Source organism: Diceros bicornis, chromosome 7, assembly GCF_020826845.1.
Source record: "Diceros bicornis minor isolate mBicDic1 chromosome 7, mDicBic1.mat.cur, whole genome shotgun sequence".
NCBI lineage: Eukaryota > Metazoa > Chordata > Mammalia > Perissodactyla > Rhinocerotidae > Diceros > Diceros bicornis.
The window spans coordinates 40,395,747-40,416,396 of NC_080746.1; the positions used below are offsets into that span (position 1 = coordinate 40,395,747).

The 20,650-nt window shown below is 35.0% G+C and overlaps 1 protein-coding gene across 3 annotated transcripts in view; it reads left to right on the forward strand.

Moving 5' to 3' along the window:
* SLC36A4 (solute carrier family 36 member 4) overlaps positions 1 to 20,650 on the forward strand; it is a 55,624-nt gene that overhangs the window by 15,437 nt on the left and 19,537 nt on the right. For all 3 annotated transcript variants that reach the window (XM_058545416.1, XM_058545414.1, XM_058545417.1), the window contains exons 2-9: positions 1,857 to 1,980; positions 3,144 to 3,234; positions 6,515 to 6,603; positions 7,685 to 7,780; positions 9,648 to 9,732; positions 14,886 to 15,113; positions 17,077 to 17,175; positions 20,481 to 20,650. In XM_058545416.1, the coding sequence (XP_058401399.1) occupies positions 1,857 to 1,980; positions 3,144 to 3,234; positions 6,515 to 6,603; positions 7,685 to 7,780; positions 9,648 to 9,732; positions 14,886 to 15,113; positions 17,077 to 17,175; positions 20,481 to 20,650 (982 nt within the window). The remainder of the gene's footprint in view (positions 1 to 1,856; positions 1,981 to 3,143; positions 3,235 to 6,514; positions 6,604 to 7,684; positions 7,781 to 9,647; positions 9,733 to 14,885; positions 15,114 to 17,076; positions 17,176 to 20,480) is intronic.

Consider the following 20,650-nt stretch of genomic DNA (forward strand, 5'->3'; position numbering starts at 1 on the left):
ACATCAGAATCACCTGGGAACTTGTTAAAAATGCATATTCTCAGGCCCGTCCCAGACCTGCTGAATCAAAAGCATTGGGGTAAAGTACATCAATTTGTGTTTCAGCAAGCCCTACAGGTCATTCTAATGTACCTTCTACAACAGAGTGAACCTCCAGTCAAGGGATGATTGAGGAAACTTTGGCAGAGGACTGATGTCAAGCATTTAATATATTGATTAGAGATATAAGTCTAAGACATGGGTGGGGATATGATTGGAATAACAGTATATAAAGCATCATAAATATTGCCAAAGTAGAAAGAATACTACTAAAAAATGAGAGAATAAGAGAGAGAAAGGCAAAAGTAGAATAAGACCATTAATTGTTGTATAGGTAATCAGTGGAATTCAGAGGATACCATTGAAAACTAATAAACAAGATAGTAAAAGATTAAGAAAAAAAGGGGATTAAGGGCATCATAAAAGATATAATGGCAAAGGTAACCAGCAGAATAACTCAAGTAAAGGCAATACCTGATCCTGCACTGAAAAAAAGTTGCTAAGAGAACTTTATTGGTACAGTTGATGAAGTTGGAATATGGAATGTAGGTTAAATAAAAGTGTTGTATCGATATTAAACTACCTGAATTTGATAACTGTAATGTGAATATTCAAGAAAATATTCTTGTTCTTAGGGAATACGTGCTAATGGTAAGGAAAAGTGGCATGATATACGTAACCTACTCTCATATAGTTCATAAAAAGTGATACACATTTGAGAGAGAAAAAGCAAACGTGGCCAAGTGTTAAAAATTGGTGATTCTGTAAAGGATAACATAAGAGTTTTTTTGGTACTATTCTTGCAAATTTAATGTAAGTTTGAAATTATTCCAAAATAAAAAATTTTTAAAAGTTACATGTCAGTTAGTCATTCCCAACTAAAGCATTTAGGTTACTCTAGTTCCCTGTTACGTAGGTTTGTTTTATGTATTTGAATGGAACAAACTTTCATTTCTTTAAAATATCTTGTACTTCAGCCCTTACTGATGCTTGTCAGTCATCTAATAAATTTGAGTTAAGTGAATTTTGCTAGAACAAGACAGACAGTGATGTCTAGTGTTGTCTTTTTCCCTGAAAGGAGCAAAATCATGCCAGAAATTGTCAGATATAAGAGCAAATTTTGATGCTAAAATTGTAAAATTGGCATCGCTTTATAATTTTCATAAAGTATTTAAAAATATGATTGCTATTTATGTGTGCTGTATGATTTGAGCTAACATGAGATGAACATTCGATTATTTCTTCACATTTTTTCTCCCATAATTCTGTGATCATTTACTATAAGCCTCATGTAGACAAAGCAGAAAAATTTTGCATTGAACACTTATGCTTTCACTTTGCACTGCTTAGACCAAACAAAATATCCAGCAAGTAAGTCTAGTTGTTTCTTTCTTTTTTTGGTATGTAAGACTGGCCCTGAGCTAACATCTGTTGCCAATCTCCCTCTATCTGTTTGAGGAAGATTGCCACTGAGCTAACATTTGTGCCAATCTTTCCTCTATTTTTTTTCTGTGGGACACATCCACAGGATGGCTTGATGAGCGGTCTGTAGGTCTGCGCCCGGAATCCAAACCTGTGAACCCTGGGCTGCTGAAGTGGAGTGCGTGAACTTAACCACTACGCCACCAAGCTGGCCCCTAGTTGTTTCTTTTTAAATATAATAAAATTCAGGGTATTAATATGTATTAGCTTAGGGTGAAAATAGTAAAGGTGAGTACACGTGGTATGTCCTACTTTTAAAAAATTCATTTATACCAGCTTTAACCCAATTTTTTAAATGATAGTGAAACAATGACACTTTATTTTTCTTTTTAAAGATATGGATGTAATGAGGCCCTTAATAAATGAGCAGAATTTTGATGGGACATCAGATGAAGAACATGAGCAAGAGCTCCTGCCTGTTCAAAAGCATTACCAGCTTGACGATCAAGAGGGTATTTCGTAAGTGTTACGGTTTATATGACTCCTTTTCTTTTCATTCAGTACGTATTTTGTAATTGTCTTCTGTAGGCAAGGCACTTTACTAGATACTACAGAAGACAAGAAGATGAATAAGATGTAGTCCCCACCCCAAGGTGTTTATAGTCTATTTAGGAAAGAAGAAATATATCTAAATTACAGAGCAGCGTATAGGGGTTACTACAGTGATGATACATATCAGATGCTATGGATCTTGAAAGAAGAGAGATCTGATTGAGAGGAACAGAAATTTTACAAGAAGAGGCTTCTGAAATGGTTAGGAGTTAGACAGTGTGAGGTAGTAAACACTTCTTTATGTGGAGTGAATGGTATGAAACAAGTCATGGTGGTAGAAAAGCAGTGGAACCCTTTTTAAACCTTTTTTGTTTTTTTGTCATCGTTAATGATTTGAGTAAGTTCTTATTCTAATAGTAATTTAATGATTAAGCAAGGTAACATTTTAATTGATTAAAAGAATAGTGTAAACTAAAAAACGTTTTTAAGCAAGCATTTTTGTTTCATATGTTTAAAATTTGTGCTATTCTTCCTAGTTTAATTTATTTTTTCTTGGTTGAGAGACTTCCTTCAGGTGTCTCTTGGTAACTTTTCTTAGGTGCAATCCTTTAGGGAGTTCATGATCTCTAAAAGTTAATTAGTATTTATCTTACCTGATGATACATGTAGTTTTAAAACGTGTATGTTTTTTCTTTTAATTAACTTCCTGTAAGGTTTATAATTATAGATCAAATATCTTTAGTATCATGATTACATAGACAGTGTCAATAAATTGCTCTGTCTTACATAGCCTAGCCATATACATTCTTCACCATTGTTGTAAATATCATAGCAGCAAAGAATCTTATGAGAAAGTCACCTTTTCTATATTACTTTAATATGTACAAAAATACTTTCACGTAAATATCTCATTTAATCTCCATAATAACCCTCGATGTTTTACTTTTAAGTGGCAAGGATAGGACTTGAACCAAATAGGACTTCTGGCCCATTCAACTTCTGGTTGAATGAAATGTTATTTGGTTCCTTGCCTAGATTAATTTTCAGTTCCCTTCTAATGCTAAAACCATAATCATGTGATAGTAATACCTTTGTTCTAAAATGTTTGTCTTACAACTTTTACTTTTCAGATTTGTACAAACTCTTATGCATCTTCTTAAAGGAAATATTGGAACTGGCCTTTTAGGACTTCCCTTGGCAATAAAAAATGCAGGCATAGTGGTAAGACTTATCTTTGTAATCTCTAGTTAAGGTACAGTTATCAGTCTTTTTAAATTTATTTTTATTTTTTATTTTATTAAGGTCATATTGGTTTATAAAATTGTGATTTCTGGTGTACATTATTATATATCAGTTTCTGTATTGACTACATCGTGCTCACCTCAAATAGTCTAGTTTTTATCCATCACCATACTTATGTGCCCCTTTACCCCTTTCTCCCATCCTCCCCCACCCCCTTCCCCTCTGGTAACCACTAATCTGTTCTCTTTATCCATGCGTTTGTTTATCTTTCACATATGAGTGAAAAATATGGTGTTTGTCTCTCTCTGTCTAGTTTATTTCACTTAACATAATACCCTCAAGGTCTATCCATGTTGTGGTGAAGGGGACGATTTTGTCTTTTTTATGGCTGAGTAGTATTCTACTATACATGTATACCATGTCTTCTTTATCCATTCATCAGTTGATGGGCACTTCGGTTGTTTCCATGTCTTGGCTATTGTGAATAATGCTACAGTGAACATAGGAGTGCATAGATCTCTTTGTATTATTGATTTCATGTTCTTTAGATAAATACTCAGTAGTGGGATAACTGGATTGTATGGTTTTTCTATTTTTAATTTTTTGAGAAATCCCCACGCTGTTTTCCATAGTGGCTGCACCAATTTGCGTTCCCACAAGCAGTGTATGAGGGTTCCCTTTTCTCCACATCCTCTCCAACACTTGTTATTTCTTGCTTTGTTAATTATAGCCATTCCAATGGGTGTGAGGTGATATCTCATTGTAGTTTTAATTTGCATTTCCCTAATAATTAGTGATGTTGAACATCTTTTCATGTGCCTGTTGGCCATCTTTATATTTCTTTGGAAAAATGTCAGTTCATATCCTCTGCCGATTTTTTGATCAGGTTGTTTGTCTTTTTGTTGTTGAGTTGTATGAGTTCTTTATGCATTTTAGAAGTTAACCCCTTGTCAGATATACAATTTGCTAATATTTTCTCCCAGTTAGTGGGTTGTCTTTTGTTGATGGTTTCCTTTGCTGTGCAGAAGGTTTTAGTCTGATGTAGTCCCATTTGTTTGTTTTTTTCTTTTGTTTCCCTTGCCCGAGTGACATGGAATTCGAAAAGATGCTGCTAAGACCGATGTCAAAGAATGTACTGCCTATATTTTCTTCTAGGAGTTTTATGGTTTCAAGTCTTATATTCAAGTCTTTAATCCATTTTGAGTTAATTTTTGTGTATGGTATAAGAGTATGGTCTAGTTTCATTCTTTTGCATGTGGCTGTCCAGTTTTCCCAGCACCATTTATTGAAGAGACTTTCTTTCTCCATTGTATATTCTTGGTTCCTTTGTTGAATATTAACTGTCCATAGATGAGTTGTTTTGTTCCTGGGCTTTCACTACTGTTCCATTGATCTGTGTGTCATTTTTGTGCCAGTACTATGCTGTTTTGATTACTATAGCTTTGTAGTATATTTTGAAGTCAGGGATTGTGATGCCTCCAGCTGTGTTCTTTTTTTTCAGGATTGCTTTGGCTATTCTGCGTCTTTTGTTGTTCCATATAAATTTTAGGATTCTTTGTTCTATTTCCATGAAGAATGTCATTGGGATTCTGATTGGGATTGCACTGAATCTGTAGATTCTGTTAGGTTATATGGACATTTTGGCTATGTTTATTCTTCCAGTCCATGAGCATGGAATATCTTTACGTTTCTTTATGTCTTCTTCGATTTCTTTTGGTAATTTCTTAAGAATATGATCCCATTTGTAATCGCAACAAAAAGAATAAAGTGTTTAGGAATAAATTTAACCAAGGAGGTGAAAGACCTATACACTGAAAACTATCAGTCTTAATTTACAGCAGAAATTACCACAAGTTAACACCTGGCCTAGTCAAATATAACCTGGTCAGATGTCAATTAGATAATCATTTAGCCATTGTATTGATAAAGTTATGTGAACTATGATAATATCTAACAAAAAACAAGAATTAATTACTATTTTCATTTCTACTTAATTACTTATAATATCCTAAAACAGTATTTGGTTTTTCCAGGTATGGTTAAATCTTATTATTCTTTTGGATTTTCAGGGATTTAAGCAATGTACTCATATCAACAAATATATTTATAGAGAAGGTTATTTGTATTGGTGAAATTTTATAGTTTTTTAGATTTAGAACAAAATATGTATTTTTCAGATTTAAAGAATAATAGTTAAGAAAAGGCTTAACAATATCTTTTGAAGACACGTATTCAAGGTATGGTTAGAACCAGTTATTGCAATTACAGAGAATCTTGATGGGGAGAAAATTCACTTATGAAGTAATGAAATTATATTTACCTTTTTTTTTTTTTTTTGATGAGGAAGATCTGCCCTGAGCTAACATCTGATGCCAGTGCTCCCCTTTGCTGAGGAAGATCGTCCCTGGGCTAACATCCATGCCCATCTTCCTCCACTTTATATGGGACGCCACCACAGCATGGCTTGACAAGCGGTGCATTGGTACACGCCCGAGATCCAAACCTGCGAACCCTGGGCCGCCGCAGCAGAATGCGCGCACTTAACTGTTGCACCACCAGGCCGGCCCTTAACCTTTTTTTTTAACTGACCAGTTTTCTAGAAAACAGTTTTAATATCACCTTTCTCTGCATTTGACTTTGTCCATGCAGAGAAACTAATTTGGAGAAACTTAAAAATTTCTGATTATAAAAATGAACTTTGACAATATTTTGTCTGTGTCTCAGTAATCCAGGCATCAGTTTAATTTTAGAGTAAATACTTGAAATTTTTTATGTGCCACCTTTTCAAACAATTATTTTCCAGGCACAGTTCCTCACACATAGTAAGTGCTCAACAAGCAATCTGTAGAAGTGGATTGCCCACAATCCCAGATTGATATAGTGCTTTTTAGTCATTTAGGTAATGATTCATAGTTGCAAATAGTTATAATGGTGGAACACTGATAGTCTTAAACTTGCCATCTGATGTTAAATATGGTGTTGTATTCTATCGTACTTTGTTGCTAATCTATACTCTATATTTATAGATTTGGATAGCCAAGTTCATAAGATGGAATTATATGTGGTTGTCTTAAGTATTACTGAAAATCTTTCTGTGTCAAGTTTATTCCTTTTCCCTCATGCAAATGACTGTTTAATCATTTTGTCTAACAAATATTTATTCACTGCAAGTGAGTGTCCATTGTCTCATGGCTTATAAGACAACTTAATTTTTGTTAAACTCAAATATTTAAATTTTATAAAATTTTTTCCCCTACAGCTTGGACCAATCAGCCTTGTGTTTATAGGAATTATTTCTGTTCACTGTATGCACATTTTGGTACGTTGCAGTCACTTTCTATGTCAGAGGTAAATGTGGATTCGTTAAGTCTATTTAATTTATTTTAAAGCTATATATTTATTGAAAGCATCAGATGTCCTATATTTCTGCTGTGCTTTGCAACCAGCAGTTGTATTTCCTGTAATCTATTATATAGCCAAGTCTAAGATAGTGAATATGGAAAAAGGTAGCGTTTCATATGGTCGAAATCTGGTCAGAATGTACTTATTTCTCTTAAAATATAGCCTTATTAGTAAAACAGAATGGTTTCTTTTATTCAGTGTAAGTGAAAAAAATAGAGAAGGATATATGGGGGAAATGGAGGCAGCAGTGCTACGTGTAGTTATAACGTAATGGTCTTCAATTTGTTAGTAATTCAGTTTTGGATATAATGCCTTTGATGCTCTTTGCTGATATGCGGGTTGGTAGTCAATAAAGTAATATTCTTTTTTCTTTATTTTTGTATCATGAAATGATTCTACCGGACAATGGATCAACTTTTTGAAAATAAATATTTCATTTTCTAGTAAACTAATCTTCTAATCTTAACTCTTTTTTTTTGTTGTTAAATGTTCTTAAAACTTTGGGCAAGTCATTTTATGATCTTTAAATAACAATGTTTACTTGAAAAAAAAAAGTGGGAGAGAGAACATGGAGAAATACTACTTACCTCATGGGGCTATTTTGAGGCTTAAATAAGATAGTTTATGTGAAAATGTATCGAATATATCATAAAGCCCTATACAGATATATTAAATAATGCTATTCTAAGAATGGAATAATTTAGACATGAACAATGTAGTTGATGTTTTTAGGTAATTGAAATGTTTAAATCAGTGAAGCACAAGTATTACGTTATATGAATTCTACAATTATATAAACTTTAATAGTAGATAAAAACTTATATATTGGTAAAAAGGACAAATTTAAAATTTTAAAATTTCATGAGACGTGCTATAGGAGTATGTGGATCTTGAAATTTCGAAAACTGTCAGTTCATAGCCCTGCATTCATTAATTCCTATTTATTTGATGTTCTTTTCAAGGGATAGATTTATGGACCAACTTAAAATTTTTCCTTTTTGTATGCATGTATGTCATTAAATTACAGGTTTAAAAAGTCAACATTGGGTTATAGTGACACTGTGAGTTTTGCTATGGAAGTAAGTCCTTGGAATTGTCTTCAGAAGCAAGCAGCATGGGGACGGTAAGTACTTGCTATGTTATTAATATCTGGTTATCTAAATTACATTAATTTTAAGTATTTGACAAGATACATGAATAGAAGTATGATAAAGTTGAGGGAATAAACATAATCTTTAGAGTTAGACAAACTTGGGTTCAAATCTCAACTATACCATTTTTCAATTTTATCACCTGGGTCAAATTATTTATCATTTTGTTTTGGTTTTTTCACTTTCCAATGAGTTTTTAATACTTCACAGGATTATTATAGTAGTTTAAATAAAATGATATTTATAAAGCACCTGGCTAACCTATGACATAATCACATTCAATAATTTTTTAAGTAAAAGAAACAAGTTATGATCTCATTATTTCACATAAAATTGTGGTGTTTAGCTCCATGCTCATAAGACATCTGAACTATGTATTTTACCACCATCTGATTTTATTATCTTATTGTTTATGTAACTGTATCATTGATAGATATGGCTAATCAAAGTCGGATGAATACAGGACTAGAAAAATAGCCATAGGCAGTCAACAAAATGCTGACTATGGTACAAATGATATGTGTGGTGGAAATTAGAAGAAAAAGAACAGTGTTAGTAGAGTAGTTTATGGTTAAATAGGGCTTTTCTGGGGATTTTCGGGAAGTTAGGTTTGTTTATGAACTGCTGAGAGTCCGTGAGTTGCTGAGCAGGAAAAGGAAGAAAACAGGGCCTAATATCCTAGGATTTGCCCCCAGAACCTTATCTTCTTCCTTCTTCTGTCCCAGTCTAGAGGCAGCTCTGTCTGTTTTTTTCTGTCAAGAAGAATGGCTTTGAGATACAAGTGGCTGGAAAGGTTGTTGGCAGGATACTAAAATCAAAGGTGGATGAAGAGATCTTAAAGGAATAATTAAATGTAATTCATCAGAGAGAAGAAACTTAGATTCATTTTAGGGTACCAAGAATACTTACAAATGAGATCCCTGGGGTACCATGGAGAACTGTAGGGTTATGGCAAGAATGAAGATAGGCAAGGGCCCTTCCAGTTTCAAATGGGAGAAGGAGGGTCTATAGATTTGTAGACTAGATTTTTCGACAGTTTGACATTGATGGTCAAACAAGAGACTATAATGAATTAGTAAGTGCGTCCTATTGTAGTCACTCAGTGTTCCCAGAACAAAATGGAGAAGTATGGGCTGTTTATTAATAACATGTGGCAAATTTGTAACTTGATTAACCGCCATACCCAAATAATGCTAATTTGACTGGTAATATCCCTTCCCCACTCCCATACACTATTTTATACAGCTAGAATTTTCTAGAGTATTTCATTAAAAAATAAGAACAGAGCTAAGCTACTGGAGAAGTCTCTAGTGGTATGATTTATAGCCAAGCCACCAGTCCCTTCCCATTCTGTAGTCTTATTAATGATTTGGATAGTAGAGAGCATGCTCATCATATTTGTAAATGACATGAAACTGGGAGGGCTGGGAAATATGCTAGGTTAATCTGAAAAAGATCTTGAGCAGTAGGAGAGATGGGCTTAATCTGAAAGAGATCTTGAGCAGTAGGAGAGATGGGCTTAATCTAAAAGACGAAATTTTTAATGAAATCATTTTATAAGCAGATACTCTTAAACTAGTGAATTTCAGAAATAAACAGGAAAATTTTAGCCTTTTAACTTAATGGAACATCCTTTTGCTCAGTAATAATTCTAGTGACATACTGATTATAAATGTGTGATCTTTGTAGAAAATAAATAATTTAAGTCTGTTTCTTATTTTAAGGAAGCAAAAAGAATATACACTATTATAAAATGTTTTAAAATAGTTAGAAAGAGAAAATATGTATTGACATTTCAGCCACTCTTATTGATACTTATTTGTGGGTATCTCTTTTCAGGAGTGTGGTTGACTTTTTTCTGGTGATAACGCAGCTGGGATTCTGTAGTGTCTATATTGTCTTCTTAGCTGAAAATGTAAAACAAGTAAGTATTTTTCTCCAGTAATTGAAATAATTTTCTTCCAATGCCATAGTTATGGCATCATATTTCCTCTGAGTAAACCATGGTTGAATTGAAAATGTGTTCCTTTCATAACTCAAGTTCCTTTGTAGATTTTCCTTTAGTCTTCTTTTTTGCAAGTTGGATTTCTGCTATTATTGTTGATTTTACTTTTCTTGCCATTGTATCAATAATGCTTATTCTTTTTTCAGAATAGGACATAATTTGCTGATTCTTAGCTATTTGAAATTTAGATCTCAAAAGCAGATACGCAGATGTTTTGGGCATATTCTTCACATTGACGTTTTATAAAGGGATATATAAGGCTTTAGCCAGCAGTCTAAAAAGTGAAGTAAAAAAATGGGCGTTACTAAAATCCAATAATTATTGCCGTTGTCAAAAAAGATATTATGTCCAGAAATGTACAATGTTTATAGTTCTCTCCATGTTATAAACGTTTGCTTTAAGAGGGAGTGGTTTGCTGTACTGGTCACGAGTGACTGTCAGTTTGAACAAACATGCAAAGCACTGAAATAAAAAAGCTCCGCCATCAAAACCACCACAGCGTGCCTCTTGGTGTGCTTTGACGAGTACTCTGCCTTGTTATTCCTGCTTTACCCCCTTTTCTTCTTTATTATTTTAATCAGTAACATTTATCAATTACCCACATGTGCAGGGTGCAGTAGTCAGTATTATGCATAGTAATATGTAGTACTTGTCTTGTAGATATTTTAATGCAAAATGATGATGTGACTATGTTTTCTGAAGAACCTATATGTATATATATAAATATATATTTGACTCACTTTTCTGAGTGTAAATTATGCTTCATTTTATATTTAGACTAAAAATTGGCAAACTTTTTCTGTAAAGGGCCAGATGATAAGTATTTTCAGTTTTGCAGGCCTTGTGGTCTTTGGCTCAACTCAGCCATTGACAACAAGACATAAACAAATAGATATGGCTGTATTCCAATAACATTTTATTTGCAAAAATAAGTAGTAGGCCGGATTTGGTCTGTGGGCCATAGTTTGCTAAAGCCGCTAGCTTAGATTTTTAATGTTGGAAAGGCTCATTGAATCAAACCTCTTTTATAGATAAGAGAGTTGATGCTTTCGTTAGCATTACTCATTATAGATGATGTGCTTTTGATTTTACAAGTGTTTAATTCCACAAGTTGCATATTCCTAGGACTACTAACTCAGTTAAGAGGCTGTTTATTGTCAAGAACTGATAAGACGTATCATCTTACCAGTCATTTACATAGAAGACAATGGAAATGATGCTTTTCTAGGATTGTGCAGCATGGTGGTACTGTATCTTTTCTATTATCTCCTAAGAGAGCTACCAACAAGCTCGATTTTATGAATAATGCTAATAATGCCTTATAATCTTATATTTATAAGCTATGACATATCATTTAATCTTTACAGCTACTCTGTAATGTAAGTACTATGCTCGTTTTATGAATGAGGAAACTGAGTCTCACAAAGCATGAGCAGTGTGTGCTAAGTCATGTGAGTTAGGCTGAAACCTAGGTCTCTGACACAGCCGCCACCCAGTATGTTAATTGTTCAGCACTGAACAGGACATTGTCTGATTTTAGTTGTGTGTGTATCTGACATAAAGAGCATGTAAAGTGTTTGTGACGTGAAGAATATATGAAATGCATAAAATGAATGTCTGTAAGCTTAGGATTGGTTACTTTCTCCTGTGAAATATTATCAGTTGCTTCCAAAGTTGAATGGAAGAATTTAACTCATTTGCACATATCCTAAGAAGACACGGTAGAAAAAGTGACTCTCTGGAAGGTAAGGAGAATGCCTGCTGTAGACATAAAGATAAAAGTCCTTTTGAGGCATAAAGAGCGGCGTGGAAGAAAGAGGACATTCAGTCAGACTTGAGAGAAGTGGAAAGCAATGATAAACCCATCATCTCGGCAGAGCAGACAGGTGGGCACTGAAACAGCATCATCAGGGATTTTCACCCTTTCTACAGAGGTGCTCTCTCACATTCGATAGCACTCTCCAATAGCAGACACACCCGTTGATTAAACTTCACCAATTACCACTACTGTTACAGTTAGAAACTAAGATTATTACTGCCTTCATCTACATAAAACTGAAGGTGCAGTATTTCATCAAATCAAAGAGTTAGGGATTAGTTACCATACAGATGTGTGAATCTCCTGCTCTGTAGCTACTGCATGTCTGTTCTTGGTCCCATGAGGCCACTATAGAAAATTGACAGAGGAAAAAGAAGCGTAGTGCTTCCGATGACTCTAGTTCATCGTGGTTTTATAGTAGCTCCTCTCTGTTCTCACTCTAAGATACTGTAGAAAATTTCAGATAGATAAATTCTGCATGAAGGGAAGGAATATTAAGTAAGAGAAAGAAAATGGAGTAATGCCAAAGACTATAGTCTTGAGAGATCTAAATGGACAGAAGATCTGAATTCAAATCCCTGCTCTCTGCTTTAAGTCACACATTGGGCAAGACCCCCTTATCCCTGCTCAGACCTCAGTTTCCTTATTTGTATAATGGGAATAGTAACAAAATCTCTCCTCGTTACTCATAAACTTATTGTGAGGCTCAGGTGACAAAAGGTTTGTGAAAGCCTTTGTGAAATGTCAAGCATATACAAATGTAGGGTATTATGGCTTTAATTCTACATTTTAGCTTTGCTGAAGTACATAATCTGCCTTGGGAATTTTAACCATTAAATTACTGAAACATTGAAAAGTGAATAAGTAGTGGGTTTTCGTAAATTTGAGCTCTAACTGGAAACAACTGAAATTAGTAATTTTATTTTATAATATTTATTTCAGTGTTTTGCATTTTGGTAAACATGTGAGATCATAGGAAGTCCTATTAGATAGCCAATCTCTGTCTCTAGAGGGCACCAAGGGACTCAAATGTTTACCTGAATCTTGCTCTGGGTATGTATCTACATTTTCATTTTATTTTATTTTTTAATCCTGAGAATTTATATAACCATCTTTCTGCCAAAGAATACTAAATTATTATGAGAGATTTGTGATAGAATTAATTTAAAATTTTCAAACCCCTAACAATTCAAACAGCCGTTTTTTAGATTGGTTATTTACCTGCTTTTCTCTTGCCAGGTATCCTAGTTAGAGCTTGACTTTGATCATTACCTAATCTGATTATTGGAGGTACTTCCTTGATACAGAAGTATTTGACTCTAAATAATTTGGTTACTGAGAAAATTGAGCCAACAAATAAAATATGTCTTTAAAAGCCAAGTAATCTGAATTACCAGTTTTGCTTCTGTTTCAAGTTATAGAAAATAAAATGTAAAGTTTTGATGACCAAGTACAAGACAAATGCGATCTGTGCATTTCTTAAATGGTGCATGGTGTAACCTGAGAGTTTGTTAGTCCAGTACAAGTTATAAATTGCCTATATAACCTAAAACTAGCAGATATATTCCATGCAGTTTAACATGATGTGTATATTTGTAGTGACACTAAACATTGCTTATCGTGGATTATAAGTGTAAAATTAAAGGAAATATTTGAATTGTGAATCATATCAGAATTTTGTTCTAAACTCTGACTTGTTGGCCTCTTAGTACTTACTCTATTCAGAGAGAGATGTCCACCTGGAGGCTGGATGGCTACTTGGGCAGGGCCCTTTCAGAGTTGTGGTATTTGGTCAGGTTAACATGTAGCCGTCACAAGCTAGATTCTGGAGTCTCAGGCCTGGGTTTGAATCCTGGGACCACCACCTACTGATTTGATTTTATGTAATTTTTGTTTACCCTCCCTAAACCTCAGTTTCCTCAACTATAAATTGAAATTAATACTACCAGCCACCTCAGAGAGTTGTTTTGAGGATTCAGTGAGATCTGTATAACGTATTTAGTTCAGTACCTGACACACAGAAAGTACTCAAAAAATGCTTGCTATTATTACTATAGGGCCTAGTTCTTAAGAATTTGTGTATCCAGAGACTTGATAACATCATTGTGTTCAAAGGAGGGTACAGTGTTTGGGGCAAATAGATTCTCACTGGTATTTAAATTATGATATGCTCTACCTCTGCTGTGAGGTTTGTTATTTTTTTTGTGTGTGTGTGAGGAAGATCAGCCCTGAGCTAACATCCATGCCAGTCCTCCTCTTTTTGCTGAGGAAGACTGGCCCTGGGCTAACATCCGTGCCCATCTTCCTCCACTTTATGTGGGACGCGGCTACAGCATGGCCTGACAAGCGGTGCGTCGGTGCGCGCCCGGGATCTGAACCCCGGGCCGCCAGCAGCGGAGCAAATGCGCTTAACTGCTACACCGTGGGGTTGGCCCCCTGCTGTGAGTTTTAAAGATTTTTTTTAAAGTCCTCTATAATTTCATTTCTATTTTAGTAAATTGAGTTATGTGATTAATTGATCAGAGACAATTTTTAATATATAGAGCTATAAATCATTGTATCTCTTTTGAAAACTGAATATTGGTTTATAGAAGTGGCTGAATAAATTTTAAGGTAAAGTTGATTTATCCTGTAGAAATTTTTTGCTCTAGCAAAACTTTACTGTCTAGCATATGGCCATGCATGAGTGTAGTGGATTCATAATAAATATTTATTGATAGTGATGATAATTTAGAAAAAATTGCTTTACAAAACAGTTTGAAAATTAGGCTATGATTTCTAAATTTTATTTTGACTGCTGTACGCTTCTGAGAGGTACTTAGAGGTTGTTTCCTACCCTAAGAATGTAAGTTGGAGTAGAGTACCCAATGGCTGTTCTAGACAAGTGTGCTTCCACTTTTGATTATCTCAAAAGCAGATTGAGCCTTGGCAGGGATCATGAGCATTGTAGTTAGTCACAAAGCTTCAAAATAAATTAGGAAATCCATCCTCATAATTTTTTAGTGAACTTTCTTTTCACAATATGATAGACGTTATCTTGCAAAGATGATTATCCTATTTTAATTATCCTTAAATTTGACATATATATTTCTAGGAAGCTAGAGTATCTTGAAAAAATCTAAATTTTTTTTTATTGTAAAGGAATTTATCATAGAGTGTATAGACCATAATTTTTTTATATTTCTATTTTATAATTATAAATTAATGGAAGTTTTTTCCCCTTCTTTCTTATTCTCCTGCTAATCCTATATAGGTTCATGAAGGATTTCTGGAGAGCAAAGCGTTTGTTTTGAATAGTACCAATTCATCACATGCATGTGAGAGAAGAAGTATTGACCTAAGGATATATATGCTTTGCTTTCTTCCATTTATAATTCTTTTGGTCTTCATTCGTGAGCTAAAGAATCTATTTGTGCTTTCATTCCTTGCCAACGTTTCCATGGCTGTCAGTCTTGTGATAATTTATCAATATGTTGTTCGGGTAAGTATAACATGTTTTTAACTGAATGTCATGTTTCTTAATAAGTAAATTCTTTGTTGACTTTGGAGGTATAAGTAATGATATGTAAAGACCCCTACTTCGTAGGTGTCACACAGGAGACAATCAGTAAACTTTGGTTTCTTTTTGGGGGTTCTGCTTAGTGGGAACAGTATATGACATAGAGATCGAAAGCACTCTGATTGTTGTCAGATCTGGTTTTGATTCTTGAGGAATATGCTTCTAGGCTTTGTGACATTGCTTGTGAAGACGGTAATACCTACCTATTAGAATTGTGAGATTTAGGATCGCGCCTTAGTACACTGCCTGACACGAAACAAAAAACTCATTTGTGTTTTGTTTCTTACTTTATGATTTGAACCAATCGCAAGATATGGGAATATAGATGTAATTTTATAATTTTCTTTCACTTCTGAACCTTTATTTGCTGTCACCACTTCAGTCCCCTGTCACTATACTAGTCTCGAACCTCTTTGTCTGAGGTGTGCAATAACCTCAGCTGATTTGATTGCCCATAGTCTGGGGATTCTTAACCCAGTTTCCTTAAAGAATTTATTGGTGGGATTCAGGGGATCTGCAAATCCCTTAAAATTATTTGCAAGATTTAGTGTTTCTATGTGTATATATGCGTTTTTGTACTGAGCAGCTGTATAGCGTGCATCTCTCAAAGGGCCAATGACTCAAAAAAGGTCGAGAATCTCTGTTTTATTCTTTTCTGATCCAGTCCATCTTACATATTGCTGCCAAAGTAATTGTTCTAAACTCTCCATTAGCAATCCATTACAAACTCTCTTATGATGGGTCTGTGTTTCATTTCCCCCGCTGCCTGAATTCCGAAACCCGTAGACTCTTATAGCACATAAGAGTGGAAGGGGACAGGCAGGAAGATTTCATGAGGCTTTCTGGAGTTCATGACCCCTTAGCTGAACATGTAAGAGTTAGTGGAGCAGAAAAGGAGGTCCCTTAGGTAGAGGGAGCAGTGTGAGCCTTGAATAACAATTTAGTGTTATCGAATAATCCAAATACTTTAATACCCTTTTCATTCTGACCCTAGTTTATGTTTTTAGTCATGTGTCACCATTATATCACACAGTTCTACCTATGCTTCAGACATTCTAGACCTCTCTTGTCCCCAAATTATCTGTGTGCTTCACACTTCAGGTTCTTTGTTCATCCTCTTTCCTTAGCCTTGAATTCCACTTCTAATCAGGTAGGGCAGAGACCACAGGATGGTGAGGAGAGTAGGGACCAGACTTGGGTGGCTGGAAGAAGTGGCTATTGTGGAGCCAGAGATCTTGAAAAAGATATGCAGTTTGTGAGTTTCCAGAAAGTGAGAATTGGAACAAGGATATGAGTTAGGACGAAGTAGTCAAAGCCAGAGTCAGGGCGTGTGCACAATTAATAAGGGTCATGGCAACTGTCAGGTCAAAGAGTAAAGCACTGAAACCAGGAGGAGACCGTAGCAGGGAGCAGCACAGAGTTATGTGTTAGAAACCCAAAGTCAGGAACCAGGTATCTTAGAGAGTGAAAGAGCAGTGGAAGTAGAGTGGAGAACGAATTTCATTAGACACCATCAGCAGTGATTAATAACTGATTATATGGCTCTCAGCTCAGACGCTGAGTATGCTTATGTCTTCCTGTTGTGGCAGGAGCCATACCCAGTGTGAACAGCCTGGGACTTGCAGGTGGAAACAGGTAATCAGGAGCAATTAGCTCAGATGGAATGTGTGGGCATGAGGGAAACAATTGCTTTTGGCAGTGAAATCCTAACAGCTTGGCTACATTTAACGTAGGATGCTTAAAGTGTTTATTGGAAGAATTATTCACTTTTATAACACATATTTGCTGTTGTGAAGCTCAGAAGTGTATGATTTTGCTCTTTCATTTTAAATTCTTTAAAATAAGTAAAGATGTAACTTGTCTTATTTTTTTTTTCTTTCTCCAGAATATGCCAGATCCCCACAACCTTCCAATAGTGGCTGGTTGGAAAAAATACCCGCTCTTTTTTGGTACTGCTGTATTTGCTTTTGAAGGCATAGGAGTGGTAAGGATTTAGTTTTTCTTCTTCTTCTTATTTTTTTTAATTTTTTTTGGTGAAGAAGATTTTCACTGAGCTAACATCTGTGCCAATCTTCTTCTATTTTGTATGTGGGACGCCACCACAGCATGGCTTGATAAGCAGTGTGTAGGTCTGTGCCCATGATCCGAACCCGCGAACCCCAGGCTGCCAAAGTGGAGCGCATGAATTTAACCACTACGTCACTGGGCTGGCCCCTATTATTATTTTTTAAAATCTTAAGTCAACACAAAGATTTATGTAGTCAAGCTACATTAAAAAACGCATGTTTTTCTTTTTTGTTTCTATTTTCTTTATGCCTAGGACATGATTTGCAGTTTGGTATGATAGACTTGAATTATAGTTTAGTTGTTCCACTAACCAAGAGTTTAATCTTAGACATATTGCTTAAATTCTCTAATTCTCTTTTTCTTAATCTGTAAAATGGGGATGTTAGAATAAATGATTTTTAACATTTTATTATGGAAAATTTCAAACCTGTACAAAATTTAGAGAATAGTATGATGAACTCCTGTGTAAGCATCACCCAGCTTCAAAAACCATTAACTCATGGCCTATTTTGTTTTATCTATATTCCATCTACTCTACCAAGCCCAAGTTATATTCAGACAAATCCCAAACATCATATTTTATAGTCTCGATGATTTGACGTGAATTGAAATTGTTACAAAGTTAATATTATGTAAGAAGAGTCAAATATAAATTCTCCCTTTGGATTTGTGCATATCGTATTTATTTTGAGAAATGACGTTATCATAAAGCTAATACCAAGAGATACAAGCATCCTGAGAATTCTAAGATCTTAAATATTTCCATTCAAGATGCTTCCAGTTTGTTTAAAGCCTAGAATGTGTAGGTTTGGGAAAATAGAATATTTCTGTGTGTTCCATAGCTTATGTTTCATAGTCTGATGCTTTGGTATGAGAGCAAAACTGCTTCTAAACATCTGTTTGTATGAACCACAAAGTATGAAAATAGATGTAAAAGACAATTTTATACCATTTTACTTGAATTTCTACTCTCTTTGAATTCTGCTTTAGAAAATTCTCACAAGTTCTTACAGCTCTGCTTATCACTGTTACATATCTGCAGATTTTCATTTCTGTCTTGAACTAGTAAGCTCTAGCTAACTGTTGGACATTTCCAGTTAAGTGTTGTTTCTCTGACATCTCGAATTCAACAACTCGAAAGTCTGACACTCTCTTAGCCAAAACCAGCTTCGCTTTCTCGTTTCCCTATTTCTTTTAGTTTTACTTTCAGTCACTCAAGCTTGAGACACTGGAGTAGTTCTTTTCATTCTGTCCCTGGTTTCCCTATTCCAGTCAGTAATTAAGGCATGTTTAGTCTTCTTTCACGTTTCCCCAAATCTATTTCGTAAATGAGATTATATGTAAAACACCTACACTACTGCTTGACACAGGAGAAGCCTCCATCAATGTTCATTTCCTTCCCTTTCTCCTTTTCTAGCTGCACTGGCCCCATTCGCGACCATATCCCCTTATTTCAGGTCTGGATTATCTCCAGAGCATCCTAATTATTCTCTCTTCTCTCTTCTATTAAGCATTAATATTTCCATACGGACCTGACTTACCTGAAAAGTGGAGATAATATTAGAATTATTATCTCATAGGGTTATTGTGAGGACTAGATGAGATGCTGCATGCAAAGCTTTTAGAAAAATACCTGGCACATTGTAAGCGCTTAGTAAATAGTTGCTGTTATTATTACTTAATGTCTGATATGGTCAAATCGTATGGCCAAAACCTCTAAATTTTGCCTAAAAAACTTAAAGTTTTCAGTTAGTCTTTATTTCTTTTCATTAAAGGTTTTTTTTTTTAAATAATGAAAATAAATTATTCATCTCACTAAATTGACAGACAATAGATAAAGAGGGATAGACATGGAAACAATTATAAACATGTATATACATGGGTGGTGTACATACATATATTTCCTAGCACTGTCTGCTGAGAGGCCCTATAAGCAGTGATACCCCAGTAGCAGCAAGCACACCCAGCACCTGGATCTTGATTTCTAAATGCCATTCTCCAACAAAGGAACCAAAGTTCTTTGGAGAAATGGCTGATTTTAGGGCTGAAACAAGGAAATCCAAGATGAGCCTGGAGCATCTTGTAGTGCCAGAACGTACGGAAGTGCTCAAAAAACAGCAGACTGGAAGCATGTCAGAGGGACACAGAAACCAACCTGATAGAATTCACAGTGACCAAAGCTGGAACAGTGTGAGCAACAAAATAAATAACAGTGTTTAGGATTCACACGCAAAGTACAAAACAAAGACAAATGAATCCAAAATAATATAAATAAATGATTAACAATTAAGTACATAGGAGGGATTGCCAAATAATTTATGTAGATACTCCTCCTCCAGGAGGTGTAGCTTAATGCCCCCAGTCCCTGGAGTATGGGCTGCATTTGGTGACTTGTTTCCAATGAATAGAGTATGATGGGGGGGGGAAGAAAAGAACTTTACAAGCAGAGAAACCTGGCAAACACTGCCTTAACCAAGTGATCAAAATGAACTTCCCCAGTGTGGTATCCTAATGAGAAGGCACTTCCCCTCTGTGGTATCCTTGTCTAAAACCTGTAATCTCAGTCTAGTCATGAGGAAAATATCAGACAAACCCAAACAGAGGGACATTATACCAACTACCTGATTAGTACTCCTCAAAACTGTCAAGATAATGAACAATAAGGCAAGATTGAGAAACTCTCACAGACCAGGGGATACTAAGGAGACATGGCGACAAATGCCATGTGGTATTCTGGATGAGACCCTGGAACAGAGAAAGGACATTAGTGGGAAAACTAGTGAAGTCCAAATAAAGTTTTGAGTATAATAGTAATGTACCAATGAATGTTCTTAGTTGTAGCAAATGTACCTTGGTTGTGTAAAATGTTGACAATAGGGGAAACTGGTCAAGGGTACATGGGAGTTTTCTGTTTATCTTTGCAACTTGTCTGTAAATCTAAAATTATTCCAAAGGAAAAAGTTTATTTTATAAAAAACTGACAGGGTTGCCTGCTAAGAGCTGATTTCAAATCCTTTTACTTTAAGAAGTTAAAAATCTATAGTGTAAAAAAATATATAACATCTAGAAAAGTACTTCAACAATTAAAAGTGTTGTTTTAAAGGAAAAAAGATTTGCATGTAAATGATAGAAAGATTAATTTGTGTAGATTAATTTGTGTATATATAAGACAGTATACTAAATTGTTTTAAATTACTTGTATTACTTGCATTCTCTTCTTAGGTCCTTCCACTGGAAAATCAAATGAAAGAATCAAAGCGCTTCCCCCAGGCATTGAATATTGGCATGGGGATTGTTACAGCTTTGTATGTGACGTTAGCCACCTTAGGATATATGTGTTTCCACGATGAAATCAAAGGCAGCATAACTTTAAATCTTCCCCAAGATGTATG